Here is a 20,651-nt window from a genome sequence, read left to right as displayed (position 1 = left end):
ACCTCAGCATCCTCGCCACAAACAGGTGCAGACAGGATAGCACCATCCAAGATGTCATTGAAAGCCTGAATCTTAGTTTGATCAAGGAAACCCATAATCCCAGTGTCTGACTCCTCATTCAGCACCTCGAGGCCCCCAAAAGGATTTCTAGATTCTGCGCAAAGATGACTGCATAATCTAGGAAATCAAGGTCAGAGATTTTGGCATTCCCAAACGATGCACCGCAGCTTGATCTCTTTGACATCCTCCCTAGAATCCAGTCCATACAAGTGCTGAAAAGTGTGGGGGCCACGTCACAACCTTGATGAACTCCAGTAACAACTTGAAATAAGTCGGACAAGGTATCACATCTCACAGCACTCTCAGTACCAGAGTATAGTTCAGACAACAGATTTATCAGTTTTGATGGCACCGCACAAAGACCAAGAATCCTTCAGAGGGCATCCCGATTCACGAAATCAAACACTTTACAGAGATCAACATAGGCTGTGAGCAGCCCCCACCGAAACTTTCGCCTGCATTCGGTGAGGACGCGAAGAGCAAGGATACAGTCAATCGTTTGGTGGAAAGCCTGTAAAGCCTGGTGTAAAGCCTCACTGCTCTGGGCGCTGGTGCTCAAGTAGACGGTGACGAGCATTTTCTCTATTTATGTATCATGGTCAATCATGTGGTGTAAAGCCTGTAAAGCCTGGTGTAAAGCCTGACTGCTCTGGGCGCTGGTGCTCAAGCAGACAGTGATGAGCCTTTTCTCTATTCATGTAACATGTAACGAGAATTATCCGAGCAAAGACCTTTCCCAGCACCGAGAGCAGTGTCACCCCTTGGTAGTTGTTGCCGACCCGGCGATCAACCTTCCCTTTCCAGAGAGGGACAACAAGGCCCCTCTTCCAGTCAGTTGGGATGATGCCTGTGTTCCCGACAGAGCACAGAACTGCATGCAACGACATGATTACAGCATTTCCACCAGCCTTGAGAAGGTCAGCATGGATGCAACAAATCCCAGGAGCTTTACCCATTTCAACTGGTTCACCGCAGCCTGTGTTTCCACAAACAAAGGTGAATAACAGTTGATTGGAGGGTCAGCAAAAGGAATAGTAACACCCCTGACATCCAACTCGACAGCTTGTAGATCAGCCTGGTACAGCCGTTCAAAGAAACCGGCCCAGCGGGCCTTCATTTCACACTCCTTTGTCAAGAGGCCACCACCCGCCGCTCTAACTTCAGTACACCGAGGAACGGGCTTGGAGGAACGCAATGCCCGAATTCTGCTTTAAGCAGGATGAGAATCACGATCACAAGTGATGCTCGACCCCCTTAGATTCCTCGCACATAGGCCTCCTTGTCCACCCTCAGCGCACGTGCAGTTTTTCATCTCAACTCCCTGAACAGCTCAGCTCTGCCATTAAGCATGACCATGCAACTCTGGTCAATGGTATCCGGTGTCCCTCGAGACAAAATTCTTCTTCGCCCTCCGGTGAGTTCCAAGATTTCCACCGGCAACATCGAGGATGGTGGTCTTGGAAGGCACTGCACTACTCTTCAGGATTCCCCAAAGCACCCAGACCCACCCATATCCCAACTCAGCCTGTTCACAAACTCCTCAACTGCCCTCTCATCCTTGAGATTGCTAACATCCAGCCTAGGCTGGGATCGTACCATTGTCTAGGATTTAAGCTGCAATTTCAGTTACGACTACAATCCTGTGGTCGGTCTTGAGGAACTGAGCACTCCGGTAGACCCTGCAGTTCTTGATCATCCTCCTGCGACCATCAACAATCACATGGTCAATCTCCTTTGCCACACCACCAGCGTTGGTATACTAAGTCCAGCGATGAGCCTCTGGGTAAGAAAACCATGAAGTCCACCATGAAGGCTAAAATCACCCCAAGTCCTCGACTTAAAAAAAAATAAATTGTATACACTGTCGAGGCTCGTATGAGAGCGAACACACAAACGCCAAACAAGGGGGGCAGAAGACAAGAGGGGTGGGAGAGGGAATAAAAAAAAGTGAGGAACAGAGACATAAGGAGATCTGTTAAAGGGAGATGGGTGGGGTAAACAATGTGGACACTCAAGGGACTTTCAGGAAGGAAAACAGGGAATTTGAAGGAGGTGGGTTTGGAGTGGATTAGCAGGGGTAGAAAAGATCAAGATTTTGGATGGGGGAAGATAAGAGATGGTGGTGAACAACTGCTTTGAAGACCTGTAGGGAAGAGTGGGAGTTTGTTCCAAAGGCAGGAAAAGAGAGGAATGAAAGCGTGAAGGTGAGCAGTGATTGTTGATTTTGGTCGTTTTACCAGAAGCGGGTTGCTGGGGGACCTTGAAACGCCACGTGGAAATATGGGAGGGGCAAGGGGGACATATCTCAGACAGAGCGGTGGGGGGGGGGGCGAGGCCAGAGAGGAGACGGTGCAAGACAAAGACCACTGACCTGCCTGCGAGAGAGTGAGAGACCAAAGACTCAACCTCATCACGGGAGATACCAATTATCCTAAATGCCTTGGTTTCCACAGCCTGAAGCTGAGAAAGGTGAGAGGCGGGAGCACCAGCCCAGAGGGGAGGGCAGTACTCCATCAGGCTATGGACGAAAGCTTTGTATGTTGTCAGGAGCTCAGGTGTGCCAAGGAAGGACACTGCATGACAGAGTATGCCCAGTCAGTGACTGGCTTAGAAGGCCAGCTTGGAAATGTGAAATTCTTACAAAGTCAAGGAACTTGGTGCTATTCCGGTTCACAGTTCCAGACCCATGGGGACCAACACGTCTCATAACCATCCCAATCAGTTCCAGTTGATACATTGAAATCCCCCAAGAGGAGAGTATCTTGCCTGGGCCACTGATAAACCACAAACTCGAGCATGGCATGGGATGCGTCCTTCACGGTGAGATCACTCGCCTCAGTCGGAACATAAACAGAGACCAGGGAAATGACACCCATGGAGTGACAAATCTTTGGTCTCAAAATACGCCCGTTGACCGGTCATACCTCAATTATCATTGGATTCAGCTTATTGGACACAGCTGCAGCAACTCCTTGGGCATGGTAACCATCAGAGCGACCAGACCATTAGTAAGTGTGACCACCAGCAATGAACTCGCCACTATCCGGTCGCCGAACCTCAGAGAGTGCTGCAATGCCGATGACAACAGAGACAGGTGATCATCCTCTCTTAGGGATAGGACATTCCAAGCACCCACCCAAAGGGACCGCCTCAGGTGAACCCAAGGAGACCGCCGTCTGATGGATGACACCTCAGCACCACTCCGACACACACTACCGCAATCTGACCCAGAAAGGTAACCCATGGTATCCCTACCATCATCAAAGAGTGGGGGTCCTGAAGGCTTTGCCCCAATTCCATCATCCGGCGAGCTGCCTGCAGATGGCAGCTCCACAGGAGGTACTCGCAAGGAGTGGGTTTTCAGATTTCTTCACATTTTTGTGTTTTGCGGAGTCAGAAATTACTGTTATTGCACCTTCTTGCCATGTGGTGATCATTAACACCAAATTTGTTGAATTTCTGCCCAACCGTTAAGGAGGAGATAGCGTGACAGACAAAGACAGACACAGATGGAGCCAGTTACACTATTCCCACTTTTTTATTTTAAAAAGTGTGGGGTTAATAAAATATATAACACAAGGCAAGTTGTGATGTGCAATGTCATAAAATGTACATTCATAACAGAAATAGGAATGTGAATGCGACGTTTGAATAATAGACAAATGGAAATGGGCATCTCTGTTAAAATGATGTTTTGACAGACTTAAGAAATGCCAATAATCCTTTCAGAGTGGCAGGCCATCTGCATGGTTAATAGGTCAAGTCGTGGCTGAGTGTGTGCTTGACAAGTTTTTACAACTTTAACGACACAATGGAGTTCGACATGAACGCTATGCCTCCATCAGCGTTAGATGTTGACCCACTTAAGCTTGATCTCAATTAAAGGTTACATGAGAAGAAGCTCAAGAGAGAAAAGAGATATATCGGTGTAAGAGAGACATCAGAGGTTTCCAATTCAAGTTATGGTTTGCAAAACTATTTCCAAAGGGCACATGACCTTTGACCTGTTGAACCCAAAATATGTAATCAGTTGACAAGTTATTGCAGAAATAAAGATTTTCAATTTGAGGACACATTATATTACATGAGACCTTTGAACTCTGAATCCAAAACTGAAGGTTCATCTTTGTATGACAGTGTATATTTTGCCAGGTTTGATTGAAATCCCTCCAGTGGTTCCCAAGTTATTGAGGAAACAAAACAATAACGGACAAACACACACACAAACACACACGCACAACCCAAAAACACTTGCCTCCTGGCATTTTGCTGTGCAAGCATAAAAGTCTTCATGGGTTTACAGGTGGTCCTCAGTGCTTGCATACATGCTTCGCATAAAACATTTTGCATGAGTAATGCAGCACTGACAATAAGCTCACCTCATGCTCAGCAAGCTTTCTTACAGCACCCAGCTTTTCTTGCAGCACACGCCACAGAGACTCTTTGGCCGTCGTCTCATAGTTCAACTTGTCTTCAAGTAACTGTGACAGTTCCTTGCGTAAGGACTCCTCTGGCAGGCTCTAAGCATCACATGATACAATGAATGAGTGCAGCAATTAAAATGCCCAACAAGTTCAATACTTTTATGAACAAAAATAAAAGTTAACAGCTTGATGAATCCACATTCAACATTTCAAGAATCACAGAGCAGAAAACACAGTGGTACACCCACCTCAAACTCTTCTCACAAATAGATACTCAAAGTCCAAAATTTCATGATGGGACCATGTTAGCAGAGGCAGTGCGACACAAGTTTGCAACACATTACAAGACCCAAGATATCAGTTCTCTGCTCGATTTTAAGGCAAATGGCTAGGGATTGCATATTCAACAAGTAAAAGAGCAATCAGAGATTGCAGACCCTCGCCAGGACTGCTTTTGGTGGTGTATTTTGTGTGGTGTTTGTGTACTGGTGTGGTCCGTAATTAATAAGAGACATAATTAGAACTGCCACTTTATAACTGCTGACAATGATGACCGGGTACCAAGACGTCCCGCTTTGATTGGACACCTGACCCTGACAAATGACATTTTTTGTATTATTATTCACTATTTAATTGAATTTAGAATGGGATTAAAATAGATTAAATTAAAATCAAATGGAAGACCAAATCAGTACAGTCCTACATTGGAGTAATCAGAAGGAACCCAAACAAGAAAAAAAAGTAAAGATGAAGTAATCAGGAAGAACCTGGATAGGACTCACATTTCAGCTGCTACTCCACCACCCGTAAACCCATACAGGTACAGCCAAGTGAGCCTTTTTCAAAAAGAAATTAAAAAAAAAAATCGAAAAGAACCCAGATTCAAAATAAAACAAGAAGCGAATACTTTGATATCGGGCGACTGGGGGCAGTAAAAGTCTCGGTTTAGAATGATGAAACAATTTTGCAGTTATAAAATTTAAATGTAGACACGGTGCATTCGCATGCATGATGGGAAGAGTTGTGACGTTGGACAAATTTCTATTTATAGCCCTCAGATCAAAGGGACGTACTGGCCATAAGTGTGACAGAAGACATGACAGAAGACACAGGACAGAATAGCCAAATATATAACAGCGCGATGTCGTCGCGCTGTAATAAATCATTCTGGTTGCCAGAAGATGTGTCCGATCAAGTTGAATATTTAACCTCTGGCTATTCTATTTTTAATTCCAATTTAACATCTATTGACCTCTGGCTCACAGCCAGCAGAGACATGAATATCACTGCCAAGGTAAGTGAATCTTTTCACAACCTCAACATCCTCGCCACAAACAGGTACAGACAGGATAGCAGCATCCAAGATGTCATTGAAAACCTGGATCTTAGTTTTGACCCAGGAAACCTGAAATCCCATCGGCTCCGACTCCTCATTCAGCACCTCGAGGGTCCCCAAAAGGATGTCCAGAGTCTCTGCAAAGATGGCTGCATCATCTGCAAAATCAAGGTCAGAGGTCTGCACATTCCCAAACTATGCACTGCAACCTGACCTCTTCGATATCCTCCCCATAATCCAGTCCATACAAGTGCTGAAAAGTGTGGGTGCCAGTACACACCTTTGACAAACTCCAGTAGCAACTGGAAATATGTCAGAGATGGTATCACCAATCTCACAGCACTCTCAGTACCAGAGTAGAGTTCAGACATCAGATTGATCAGTTTTGGTGGCACCTCAAGAAGACCAAGAATCCTTCAGAGGGCATCCCGATTCACTGAATCAAACGTTTTACAGTGATCAACGTAGGCTGCAAGCAGCCCATGCCAAAACTCTCGTCTGCGTTCGGTGAGGACCAGAAGAGCAAGGATACGGTCAATCGTTGACTTCTTTGTGGAAAACCTGACTGTTCTGGACGCTGGTGCTCAAGCAGATGGTGGCAAACCCGGTTAAGAATTATCTCAGGAAAGACATTGCTCAGCACTGAGAGCAGCGTCACCCTTCGGTAGTTGTTGCAGTCTTGGCAATCACCCTTCCCTTTCTCGAGAGGACAACAAGGCCCCTCTTCCAGTCAGTTGGGATGATGCCTGTGTTCCAGACAGCACAGAACTGCATTCAACGACATGAGTGCAGCATTTCCACCAGCCTTGAGAAGTTCAGCATGGATGCCACAAATCCCAGGGGTTTTACTCCATTTCAACCGGTTCACCACAGCCTGTTTCCACAAAAGAAGGTGGACCGCAGTTCATTGGAGGGTCAGCAATAGTGAGAGTAACACCATTGACGTCCAACTCGATAGCTGGTGGAATAGCCTGGTACAACCGCTCAAAGTAACCGGCCCAGCGGGGCTTCACTTCGGATTCCTCTGTCAAGAGCCCATCACCCTCTGCTCCAACTGCAGTACACTGAGGGACAGGCTTGGATGAACGCAATGAGCGAATTCCGCTGTAAACAGGACGAGAATCACTTGACCACAGGTGATGCTGTCCCCCCTCACAGATTCCTCGCACATAGGCCTCCTTGTCCACCCTTAGCGCACGTACAGTTTCACGCCTCAGCTCCTTGAACAGCTCAGCTATGCCATTCAGCCTGGCCCTGCAACTGGTCAATGGTATCCAGTGTCTCTTGAGGCACAAAATTCTTCTTCGCCCCACGGTGAGTTCCAAGACCTCCACCGACAACATCAAAGACAGTGGTCTTGAAGGCACTCCATAACTCTTCAGGATCCCCCAAAGACCCATAAAATCCCAAAGACACTCAAGATCCCCAAGACCCATTAAAACCGCAGACATTTTTCGATCCTTTAAGACCCTTTTATATAATAAAAAAAAACATAAGACCCTGAAAGACCCTTAAAGACCCCAAATACCCCGAAGAGCCCTTCAGACTGTTTAGACCCAAAAGATCCGTAAGACCCTTTAAGACCTTGAAGACCATTGAGATGCCTAAGACCTTAAAGACCTCGAAGACCCTTTAAGATCCTGAAGACCCTTGAGACTATGAAGAACCGCAAGATTTCGTCTATTCGTGAAGCTGTCCGTGAAGCCATGTGACTGACTATATGTGTATGAATTATTTCTCGTTTGAACGTCAGTGCACCCTCACTAAATGTGCAGTGCCTTCAGAAAGTAGACACACCCCTTGACTTTTTCACATTTTGTTGTTACAGCCTGAATTTAAAATGGATTCAATTTATTTTTTCTTTTTTGTCACTGATCTACACATAATACACCATCATGTTAAAGTGGAATAATTTATAGAAATTTTAATATAACAAATTAATAAAAAACTGAAAAGCTGAAATGTCTTGCATCAATAATTATTCAACCTCTTTGCTCAGACACTCCAAATTGCGCTCAGGTGCATCCAACTTCCTTTGATCATCCTTGAGAGTTCTCTCTACAAATGATTGGAGTCCACCTGTGGCCAATTCAATTGATCGGACATGATTTCAAAAGAAACACCTTTCTATATCAGGTCCCACAGTTGACAGTGCATGCCAGAGGAGAAACTCTACCATGAAGTCCAAGGAACAGTCCATAGAACTCCGAGATAGAATTGTGAAGAGGTAGAGATCTGGGGAAGGGTGTAAAACAATTTCTAGTGTTGAAAGTTCCCAAGAGCACAGTGAGCTCCATCATTAGGAAATATAAAGAACATGGAACTACCCAGACTCTTCCGAGAGCTGGCTGTCTGACCAAACTGAGCAACCGGGCAAGAAGGACCTTGGTCAGCGAGGTGACCAAGAACCCAATGACCATTCTGACAGAACTACAGAGTTCCAAGGCTGAGAAGAGAGAACCTCCTGGAAGGACAATAGTCTTTGCAGAACTTCACAAATCTAGGCTTGATGAGAGAGTGGCCAGACAGATGCCACTCCTGAGAAAAAAAGTCACATGACAGCATGCCTCGAGTTTGCAAAAAAGAATGTGAGTCTCTGAGAGCATGAGGCAAAAAATTCTGTGGCCGATATGAAAATTGAGCGCTTTGACCTGAATGCAAAGCGCTGCGTCTGGCAGAAACTGAGCACAGCTCATCACCCATCTAACACCAGGACGAGGGATGACTGTGCTGAGGCACATTGCATTTTAAAACCGCACTCAGTAACGAGGTCATCAGGAGTGCTGCATGCGAACTAAGACTGGTTTTGTAACTCCAAAGCCCTGACTGAAGAACCAGCTTCACCCTCTGATAAGCTGGTCGTTCTTACCTACTGGCTGGTACTCGACGAATCCACTGCCTTGCTGGTGTTTCAAGAGACGGCATCCAAGCAGACATCTTCTCTCTAGTAACATTGAGATGGCAAAGTGTCTGTTTGTCTCTGTCTCAGTCTCTCTCCTTCAGCACTGCCAAGATAAATTGTGATCCTTCACGGCGAGCAGTGGACTTGGATTCATCTGCTTGCTTCGGTGATACCAAACTCACTCTGAAGACTTGCAACACGACTGGCCGGTCAGACTTCAACCTGTGTGCAATCATCTTGGCAAGGCTGCTTCAAATGTATCCACAATTGACCCCTTCATCCATTTGTATCATGCTGGAGTTTTATTTTAAGAACCGAGTACCTGAGAAGTTACTCACTCAAAAGTCGTGAGTTAATTCAAAGATGCATTGAAACCTGTGACCTGTGTACTTTACAATTTGCAGTTATAAAATCATGGAATGTTTATTTTACTTTGCAGGTTCGAGGGAAAAATCATTATTATGGGATGTTTTCAAACGATATTCATGTTTTAAAAGTAGATTAATAAATATTTATAAAGTAGGGATTAATAAATTACTCATTAAATATCCTGTCTTGTGTCGTACATTGGTTTCACCTGTTAAACAATAGACGGGACATATTTTTGTCCATAAATCTTTTCTATCGTCCGACTCTCCAGATGAGTGGTGCACTGGTGATGATGCCTCGAGGAAGTGCGTAACACCCCGAAAACTCTGAAGACCCTCAAGACCCCAAAGACCCATAAAGACCCTTTCCACTTCCGACCCTTCCTCATCACACCCCCACCCACTGCCTCCTCCCACCTCACCCCCCACCCTCCTCTTCACCTCCCCCCACCTTCCTCTTCACCTCCCCCCCCCACCCCTTCCACTGCCCCCTCCCACCACACCACGACCCCTCCGTCCGGACTCTCAACCATTCCCCTCCCTCCTTCCTCCTACAAAGGAATTTTTGGAGTGTGTATATTTTGAGAAGCTCGCTAAGGTGGTAACCTTTTATACAAACTCTTCTTTCACCCTTGAGAGTTATGTCGTTTGTTGAACAGTAATTTACCTATTTATTGAACAGTAATTTACCTATTTATTGATGTATAGGTTGTGTTTGTATTCTTTTTGGTTAAGAAAAAAAAAATTAGCGATTTTCACATTTGAGAGGTCACACAAGTCCTTCACTGAACTTAACGATCTTTGCAAAGTCTTAAGTAGTTTTTCACATCTGATACCATATTTGACGGTCAGAGCTCACCGGCTCAAAAATTTTATAGGTATCCGGGTTGAAATGCGAAAAAAAAAATTGGGGCTTTTTATAAAGTGTTACGGCTGTGGAAATTCGCCTTACACCATAAAGGGCCCACAGGTGAGGTATCTCGATAGGTACATGTGTAGTTAGCCCAAACCCGTTGTATAGAGGGAATTTATGCGATTCATCCGGGCTGCGACGCTTTGAGTTAGCCATTTTTTCTTTTCTGTCGTTATTTTGAACCAACCACGTCTCAACCGCCATCACACAACAACCACCTTAACCACCACGTCAGCCATCGTCACCAACTACAACCACGCTCCAACCCACGGACAACAACCACAACGCCAACCCTCACCACAGAAGACCCTCCACCACCTTCGCCTTTACCTTCACGAATTCATCCCACATCATCGCTTCTACGGCCATTCCCGCACCACCTGTGAACACTGAACGTCGAGCTGTCTCGGGCCCGTTCGGCGATTGGTGCCGAACGCATCGAGCCGCGAGCGCGAATGGCGGCCTTTCCGAGGGGAAAATTCAGATCAGAAACGCTTCAGGCCCACTTCTCCTCCGTCCAATTAGCGAGCGCGTGGCGGCTTGGCCCCACCTCCAAGCGTGTGTATGTGAAGTCCGTTTTTTACAATTTTAGGATTAGGAGAGGTTCACGCCCATTTTTGCCCGACCAATGGCTGACCAGGGGGGCGGCGTGGCCCCGCCTCCAATCGCGTTCTGATCCTAAAATTTGCATATTGGCTGCGCCTGCCGCCTATAAAAAGGTGAGCGCAAGACGAATTGGAGAGAGTTGGGTTTTGGAGTTGCTTGGAGAGTGTCGTCCAGAAGTTGCTTTTGGGGACAAGGAGCGTTGCGTTGGCGGAGTTGAGTTGAGTGCGCGCGGTGGAATTGCAAGCAAGGGAGCTCGGGTCCGAGGCAAGAAGGACGGCGGTCGGCGACGAGGTTGCGGTGTGGGGAATCGCTCGTCTCGTCGCGAGACCCAAGCCAGCCAGCCACTCCCCTCCCCCAGGGAATCAACAATTCCCCTTTCCCCCGCGCTGAGATAGTGCAAAAGGGGGCCCCGCTCCTCCCCCACCCCAAACGTGGTGCCAACAAGCACGCCAGGGGCCCGGAGTCGGGGCACAGCGGCGCGGCCATTTTGCGACTTGCCCGCCAACGCATCACGAGGACACGGGTAAGACCTCCCCGGTCTCGCGGATCTGGCCGCTCCTCCAGGTCACGCGCACATTTAGCCTACGGGCCTGTCTGCCTCCTTGTCTGTGAGGGTGGCTTCTTTCCTTTGCTTTTGTGTAAATGTGTGTTGACGCCGTCTGTGAAGTAAAACTGTACAAGTGTTGCCGTGTGCGCGCGTAGTCGGTTTTAACTCTTACATTTGCTTTATGTGCATTTTGATTCTGTATGGCTGTATATACGTGCTTTCAGTGTGCCGGGAAATAAAATGCTTGCTTGTTGAACTGTGCCCGTTTCGCTTTGTCTTTTCTCGATTGACTCTCCATCCTGCTTCACGTAAGGGGTTCGTAGTGGGTGCAACATCCCGGTAATTAATCGGAACCGCCGAGGCCGACGATAACACCGCTCGGTTATCACTGTAGCACGGAACGGACCACTTAAGCGGTTCGTGTCCGGAGTCGGCCTGTGGCGTGGTACGATCGCCGGGTCGACCATTCGCGCAGGTACTTAGGTAGATCGAATTTGGCGAGCAACCCTATCCTGTGCGGGTGGGCAATTGGCACAATCGTGGTGAGGTTAAACCCCCACCCGTGACTAGCTCCCGGCGTTGTTCCGAGAGGGTCACAACTGAATTGTCTGTCCGGTGGGCGACGTGCCGCGATTCGAGTTACGTGGCCGTTCGCACGCCGGCGGGCGCGAATTCGCAACAAAAGCATTGTGTATATGGATCTACCCTCAGAGATTTTGACAGGTGGTGGCTCATATGTTTATAAGTTACTAGCAGGGTAAGTTACTGCAAGCAATAACGATGTGTGCTGCCCCATTGTCTCAGCCACTCATCTGCATTTGTTTTTTTTCCATTTCTTTATTTTCATCTATGGATGCTTTCCGATGGTTCTGTGATATTTCCTGGTGCATCGGATTTGATGTCCCCCCCCCCCCCACACCAAACCTCCAACTTTCACACACACACACACACACACACACACACACACACACACACACACACACACACACACACACACACACACACACACACACACACACACACACACACACTCAGGGTCACCACACCTAAGCCCCTTCCCCACCCTCCAAACTTAAAAACACCACGACACCCAGGAATACAATCTCAGCTTTTCAGTTATCCTTTCCATGTCCACATTGTATGCAAATCTCACTCTTTCTTGTTTCTCACTCATATTGACTTATCTTACCAAGGTATTGACACTTATCCAACCAAGATATTCTAGTTTTGTATTTTTAATTAATTTTCTGAAATTTGTAGAATTTGTTTCTCACTTGGAAGTTGTGGGTTATGATGTACAAATAAAGGTGGGAAAAGTCTGATTTAATGCAATTTAATTCCAGGCTATAAGGCAACAAAAGGGGAAAACTTTGAAGGGGGGAGACTTTCTATGGATACTGTACATTTGAACTGTCGAGTGGAGATTCAAATTTGGATCCGATGATAAATCGTGGGATTGGAGCTTCGCAAACAGGACGTTGCATCACAAAGTGCGTCATTGCTTGGATAGACATTAACCCTTTGAACCCTGAGCTTTTTGGACTTTAGGCTCACACACCCTGGGCTCCCTGGAGAAAAATCCGACCACTCAGGTATATGGAGGTTTGGATAGCGGCTGGTAAAACGGCCACTTGGGTTCAAAGGGTTAAGCTGGGCATCTGGGCTGCTAGCATTGGCAGGTGGACATGAAAGATGCTATCTGCTGTGTCGTTCGTAAAGAATAGGCAACTCCTTCCAAATGTATGCCCAAATCAAGTCCAGCCAAATGTGAGGCCTTGCCATATTGTTCGTGAAAAAAAACAAACGTGCAAAGCTTCTCCTACAAGGTGCAATTACTAACCCCGCGCATGCGAAGCAAAAAGCGGAGTTAAGTAATCAGTTCATGTCTGTCTGTCATCACTTTATGAACGAGGACAGGTTGTTTAAATCTCATGTTATATTTTGAACACGAATCGGAATGTGAATAGAAAGACAAGTTTGCCATTTTACCCTTCTTTGGCTCTGAATTTGTGCAGAACGCACATGCCCAGACAGGAGTGAGACTATTTTTACTCTGTCTGCCTGCCCAAGCAGGGAAACAAAATTGAAAATCATTCCAAGCAGGAAATACTGTTTTTAAGGATGTTATAAAGGACACGAACAACAGGCATAAACTACTAACGTGTTTGATCGGGTGGTGTAATAGACACTGCAGAAAATGGCAGTAAAAAACAGAATTTATTTATTTTTACGACTTTTATATGCCTGGTGTTGGCTTAATGGTTCGGTGGTGGTCTTGGGATCCTGGGATCCAGAGTTCAAATCCCACTCGGCTGTTGAATTAATACCAGGTGCGGTTGACTGCCTGTCATCCTTCCGAGGTCGGCAAAATGAGTGCCAGCTTGTTGGTATCCTGTGTCGGAGTGGCGACCCGTCCAGGATTGTGTCCAATAGCCAAGTAGACTGCTTCGGCAGCACCAACGCTCTGCACAGAGTATGGTCCCGATGGATGGATAGATATGACTGTTACAAATTTATATTATATAAATATATATAATATATCATAATTGAACACTGGATAAAACAAATCACCAAATTAATTCTTCCAAGAACCTCCAGTTTTGCGGTACTTCGACATGTTAAGTAAGTTGGTATACAAGACAACTTCGATCGGGTTAAACTTCCGGAATCTTTAATATCCTTGAAAATAATTCTTTTTTTAAGATTTGAACATTTACTTCAACTGCATGGGATATCATGTTTTATGAACTCTCAAGTTATGGTAGTTAAAGTAGTTGTAGCTATCATCATAGTAGGCGTGAGAACGCATTGTCTTTACTTCAATCACGAACATCGATACACAATCAGTTTTGTTTCCAGAAAAAAAATAAACAGGATGTTGTTGAGCATTGTCGATGCCTCTTCGATGAATACGATCCCAAGATATCGTGGCGGTGCAAACACCAACAAGAACGACAAAAAAAACAGGAGTAGTTTGTGGCTGATGAGGATTATCAGTATCCCCAAACTAACAAAGGGCTTCTCATTCGATCACAATAGCTCTTTTGACCGCAAACCCAAAATGAAGTCACTTGTCTCCATTGTCCTTTCCAGACCAAAGAGGTGCATTTCTGTTTCTCAAATGATCCACTCGAGCAAACTTGGTTTCTCTTATTGAAGTCACGTCAATGCTTTCTTCTTTTCCACAGATTTCTCACCAGTTCACCATTTTTAATCAGTGTTTAAGTGTTCCAGTCGACAAAATCAAAAAAGAGGTTGTTGGGTGAGACACCATCTATTGCAGTGGAACGATGCAAAAACTTGTTGATGGAAACTATCCATCCAGGAGACCTGACAAAAGAATACGACCCCAGTAACAAACGTGACTACTGCTATTCAGATGGTAACTTTTGAATTAAAACACCAAACATATCTGACATCTGAGGAAGCAAGAAAATCCACCTCAATATGATTTTCTTGGGAAATGTTATGAATGTGGAATCGTGGATTTCATCAAATGAAAGCTGATAAGAGCATGTTATTTGCTATGAGCGAATGCAAACACCTGAAAATGGCAGCCATGCTTTGCGCTTCCCACACGGTTAGCATACTCCTATTAGCATTCAGTTGATGAAATCCAATGTTTAACTTGTCTGCCAACACAGACTGACACTAGCCTTTACGAAGACTAGTATTCCATGAAAAAGGTTTGTCATCATTTTAACCTGAATTTATCTCCGGTAACGTTTTCAAAGTGGGCGCGTAAAGCTTACCTTCACGGCATAAACATGAAGCTGATGTTCCAACACTTCCAGCCTGGACAGTAACCTGTCCTCATCAATCAGAGCCTGGCAATCACAAGAGGAGCAGGGTCAGGAACAATGGTTTTAAAACTATCACAGTACCTTAAGATCAAAGAATTATAGAAAATCGGGTGAGGAAGAAAGGTTTCAGATTACAAACTAAAAGGGCACTCGGTAGGGCGCATACCTCCGCCAAGCAATGCCTGATCCACAAGAACATATCGGGCCCAATACATTTTTCAGATATCATGCTATATATCGTTTTTGGCCCTATCTCGCAATGGTGAAGAATCACTTTAAAGATTAAATAATTATAGTTTTCAGATTCACATTCAGATTGTCACCAAAATCGAATCAATTCATCTTTGTCACACACCCAACCTGTCCACAAATTTTTGAGATATCCTGCACACAAACAGACAGAAAAGGGATGAAAACATAACCTCCTTCACCTTTGATGGCGGAAGTAATAAGGCTCTACCTACATAAACAATAGGAAAGGTCCTAAAAAATCTTCTTGGTGAACAACTTTTTTTTTTTTGTAAGAATGAGAGGTGAACCAAAGCTATTAAAAATTAAAAAATATATAAATATCCAAAAATAACAGCTCCCCAAACAACGAACCCAACTGGCCGAATTTCAACTGCAATAAAATCTGAAATCTTACTCATCCATTGGCAACATACTGCCACAGACCACAACAGAAAACTCCAGAATAGTTCCAAGCAATAGCTTCACCTGCCAGCTGTTCTCCGAAGCCTCCTGAGTGCTTGCCAAGAGCCGTTGAAGTGTAGCCAGCTTCTGTTCTAGCATTTGCTCACGATGCAAGGCCTCCTAAACAGCGCAGCATGTAAAATTAAAGCAGGTGCAGCATATATAGCAGAGGGGAATGTAGTGGTGTCGATGGTGAAAATTACAAAACATTATGGCGGCTGCTAGGTGACAATAAATCAGCATAAACAAACAAATGAATGAATGATTTTAAAACAGGAACAGCAGCAATGTTTGAGTTAAAAGCTGTAAGAATTTGGAAACACTTTGCTCAAACGACAACATAGATTCATAATGACATGTGTTAGAAAGTTAGCACTACCTTTGTAATTTAAAAGGTTTTTGCCGTCATATTATAGCCAAAAGTGAAGGGACTGACAAAATGCATAAAGCCACGCAAGACTCATCGAAAGCTCAACATACCTTCAGGAGTTGTGATATTTGGTACATTTCCTGAGAACATACGTTCACTTGTGTTGGTAAAACCTAAACATAAGAAATGGAACACACCGTCACTGCATGATACCAGAATCATCAACAATGCCAAAACAAACTGCAATGACAGCCATCTTACCTTCTCAAGTGACAGTGATGAAGGCGAGACTCTAAAGGGAAGGAACAAGAAAAACGTAATGAAATGGTAAACCTTGTAAAACTTCAAGTGACAGTCTTTGGCCATAATAGCATCCTTGTGTGTTGGTGATTGCAAGAACAATAACCTGACCATTTTGTAATGTCCTGTTATCTTATTGAGAAAAAAAAAAGACATGAATGTGTTAATGTAATAACATGGCCAAAACCATCTTTCCCTCAACACCAAAGGTGGAGGAGGTTGTTTTCAGCCCTCTCTGTCTGTCTGTGTACAGAATATCTCAAAAGGTTGTGGACGGATAAAGATGAAATTTTGTGGAGAGGTTCGGTGTGTGGCAAGGACGAGCTTAATTCGATTTTGGTGAAGATCCGGATCCGACTACTAGAATTTTTAAAGTGATTCTTCACCATTGAGAGATCGGGCCAAAAACGATATGAAGGATGCTTTTCAAAAAATGTATTGGGCCCGATATATTCTCCTGGATCAAGCATTACGTGGCGGAGGTGTGCGCTCTACTGAGTGCCCTTCGAGTTTTAAAAAGTTATCACTGAGCATAGCATCATGCAACATTTAACTCTTCAACAATCCAAAATGACACACACGATAAAATTTAGGGTTCATGATGAAGGGTTGTATTCCACGCAATCAAATTCACACAATCATTATAACATTGTAATGTGTACAAGACCTCATGCGAAGAATAATTAGAAATATCAATCGGAGATCGTGGAGCTTCTCCATGACTTATTTTGTGTGGTGTTTTGTTTGGTGTGTCGACGATGCATTGATGACATGGTTTTATGTTCATACAGCGGAAAAATATACCTTCTCAGTTTTATTGCATAGATTCACATTCCGATCACGTATATTTTCGACGAACTCACATTGAAACAGAACATATGCACGTTCTCACAGCACACACTTTAGAGACATACTCACATTCTAATGGTGTGCACTTTAGAGACATACTCACATTCTAATGGTACACACGATTGATACACTTACATTCTAATTGAACATACTTTATAGACGTACTCACATTCTAATTGAACATACTTTATAGATGTACTCACATTCTAATTGAACATACTGTTGCGAATTCGCGCCCGCCAGCGTGCGGACGGCCGCGGCACGTCGCCCACCGGACGGACAATTCAGTCGTGACCCTCCTGGAACTATCACCCGGAGCCAGTCACGGGTGGACCTTTCGACCTCACCACAATCGTGCCAATCAGCCACCCGCGTAGGATAGGGTTGTTCGCCAAACTCGACCTACCTAAGTACCCACGCGGATGGTAAACCGGGCGATTGTACCTCGCCGCAGGTCGACTCCGGACACGAGCCGCTTGGGCGGCCCGTTCCGTACTATCGGGATAACCGAGCGGTGTTATCGTCGACCTCGACGGTTCAGATTATTTACCGGGCATTTTGCACCCACTACGAACCCTTTACGTGAAGCAGGATGGAGATTCAATGAGGAAAAGACGAAGCGAAACGGGAAAATAGTTCACACAATGCACATTTATTTCCCGGCACACGGAAAGCACGTATATACAGCCATACAGTCAAAATGCACATAAAGCATCCAAAACAATAAAAGCAACAAGGACGCAGAGTTAATACCGACTACGCGCACACACGGCAACACTAAGACAGCTTTACTTCGCAGACGACGCCAACACACATTTACACAAAAGCAAAGGAAAGAAGCCACCCTCATAGACAAGGAGGCAGACAGGCCTGTAGGCCAAATGTGCGTGGGACCGAGAGGAGCGGCCAGGTCCGCGAGACCGCGAGTCCTACCCGCGTCCTCGTGACGCGTTGGCGGGCGAGCCGCAAATGTGGCCGCGCGGCTGTGCCCCGACTCCGTGCTCCTTGGCGGGTTTCGTTGGCACGACGTTTTGGTTGGGGTGGGAACGGGGCCCCCTTTTGCACTATCTCAGCGCGGGCGAAAGGGGGAATTGTTGATGCCCTGGGGGAGGGGAGTGGCTGGTTGGCTTGGGTCCCGCGACGAGATGAGCGATCCCCCACACCGTAACCTCGTCGCCGACCGCCGTCCTTCTCGCCTCGGACCCGAGCTCCCTTGCCTGCAGTTCCACCGCGTGCACTCGCCTCAACTTCACCAACGCAACGCAACGCGTTCCCAACAGCCACTTCTCGACGACCCTCTCCAGGAAACTCCAGAACTCAACTCTTCCTGCAACTCTTCTCAGTTCCGCACTCTCCTCACCCGACTGACTCGACTCTGCCAATTCGCCTTGCGCTCACCTTTTTATAGGCGGGCAGGAGAAGCCAGTATGCAAATATTCGGATCAGAATGACCTTGGGGGCGGAGCCACGCTCGCCCATTGGTCGGAGGAAATGGGGGCGTGAACCTCCCCTGATCCTAGAATTTGCACATATCGACTTCACACACACGCGCCTGGAGGCGGGGCCAAGCCGCCCCGCGCTCGCTAATTGGATGGAGGAGAAGTGGGCATGTAGCGTTCTTGATCCGAATTCTCCCTCGGAAAGGCCGCTATTAGCGCTCGCGGCTCGGTGCGTTCGGCACCAATCGCTGAACGGGTCCGAGACAGCCCGACGCTCAGTGTTCACAGGTGGTGCGGAAATGGCCGTAGAAGGAGAGAGGCGAAGGTGGTGGATTCGGTGGTGGTTTGATGGTTATGGTGCCGTTTGGGAATGGCGGTGATGCGATGATGTGGGAGTGTAGATGGTGGCGGTGGCGTGGTTGTTGTGTGATGGCGGTTGAGACGTGGTTGGTTCAAAATAAAGATCGAACAGAAAAAATGGCTAACTCAAAGCGTCGCAGCCCGGATGAATCACATAAGTTCCCTCTATACAACGGGTTTGGGCGAACTACACATGTACTTAGAGATATCTCACCTACGGGCCCTTTATGGTGTAATGCGAATTTCCACAGCCGTAACACTACCCCCTCCCCTTTTTACAGACTCGTCCCAAGTCATCAAATTCTCGTGTGCCATCATGTGTAGTTCTCCCCAAGTACGTTTTACCTACAGATCCCTGAGTGCGACATTCATTGTATTTGTGTCCCCAAAATAAATCACCTGAGGGCTGAGTAACTAACTAAACAAACCCACTCATACGGATGACTTAAATAAAATTGCCGGCGCGAGACAGACATGCCGGGGGCGCACTCATATTTACAGTACATCTTGCTTACAAATTCTACACTAAACCATGGCCCAGGATCAATGGACTCTGCAGGGAGCAAAACAAAAGTCAACGGTGCACGGGCCGCCACTGCAGGCCCGTGTTGTAGCTGCCAACAGGACAGTTCTTGCAGCTTGCAAACTGTTGCTTTTACGATGATCCTGGTGCGCATGGAAATGAACAGGGGGGGGGGGAGCAAAGCAAAATTGAACAGGGTTGGTGAACAGGGGCAGTGGGCATGGCATGGCAAAGGCAGCAGGCAAACACAACCTGCAGAACAAGGCCGTTGCAAACACAGCCGGCAGATGAACTGGCTGGCACAGGCCTTGAAGTAAACAGCTGCAGACGATCCGGCCAGTACAGGCCTCGCAGCAAAACACAGCCAGCCGATGAAGTTGGCCGGCACAGGCCTTGAAGTAACACAGCCAGCCGATGAAGTTGGCCGCCTCTCGCCGTGCAGTGCAGGTTGGTGGAGGGAGTGCGGAGGTGCTGGCCACACAGAAGGCGGGCTCGGACCTACCTCCCTGTCTCCCTCCCACCTATCGCCTTTGCCTGTCTCTGTCCATACCCACTCCCTTAATTTGTAAAAACCCAATTTAGCCCCAATTAATTGTTTTGTTTTATTTTCTTTTTATTCCTCCCCACTATAATTCGTCCCCTAACCCCCTTTATCATCCTTGTTCGGCTAACCTATCGTCCCCTAGCCTACCCCCAACCCCTACGTTCCCTTCCCGGAGGGGAATAAGGGAGAGCTCGCGTCCTGTGTCGAGGCCCAACAAAGCCTCAGGATGGCCTCCCCAGACTTCAGCGATCTTTAACCCAAAGTGGGTCCAGCGGCCCACAACGTGAGCGAAGGGATGGATGGTGCGGAGGGGTACACTTCCTAATCTACCCTATCCATTAACTATTAAACTACCCCGGGGCTTTCAACAAGCACCTCTCGCTTAAGCTATTGGTTCTAACAACCCAGATTCCCGTCGCCTGTGTTGGTGTCCTCACAATTTCGGGCCTCGCCCCCCAATTTTCTTTCCGTGCCCTCACACGGTCTCATGGCTGGGACACGTGGCTCCCTTGGCAGGCACGACCCTCTGCCGATTCTCCGACGATGGCACCCCCGGGCACTACACTGCCTCCGAGCCTACCAGCTCCCTAAACACCGGGGAGTGCCCTCCCTGG

At 46.5% G+C, this 20,651-nt stretch overlaps 1 protein-coding gene across 1 annotated transcript in view; it reads right to left on the bottom strand.

The window, feature by feature from the left end:
* The window catches only part of LOC147019288 (uncharacterized), a 189,840-nt gene that overhangs the window by 118,861 nt on the left and 50,328 nt on the right, over positions 1-20,651 (bottom strand). Inside the window, exons 4-8 of the mRNA XM_085900126.1 lie at positions 16,284-16,314; positions 16,133-16,195; positions 15,677-15,772; positions 14,909-14,983; positions 4,386-4,580 (exon numbers count right to left, since the gene is read on the bottom strand). Of these exons, the coding sequence (XP_085756252.1) occupies positions 4,386-4,580; positions 14,909-14,983; positions 15,677-15,772; positions 16,133-16,195; positions 16,284-16,314 (460 nt within the window). The remainder of the gene's footprint in view (positions 1-4,385; positions 4,581-14,908; positions 14,984-15,676; positions 15,773-16,132; positions 16,196-16,283; positions 16,315-20,651) is intronic.

Source organism: Eptatretus burgeri, chromosome 10 (assembly GCF_056783735.1).
Source record: "Eptatretus burgeri isolate ZD-2024b chromosome 10, Ebu_testis_v1, whole genome shotgun sequence".
In the NCBI taxonomy this organism is placed as follows: domain Eukaryota; kingdom Metazoa; phylum Chordata; class Myxini; order Myxiniformes; family Myxinidae; genus Eptatretus; species Eptatretus burgeri.
This window is presented reverse-complemented; position numbering and strand designations above follow the sequence as displayed.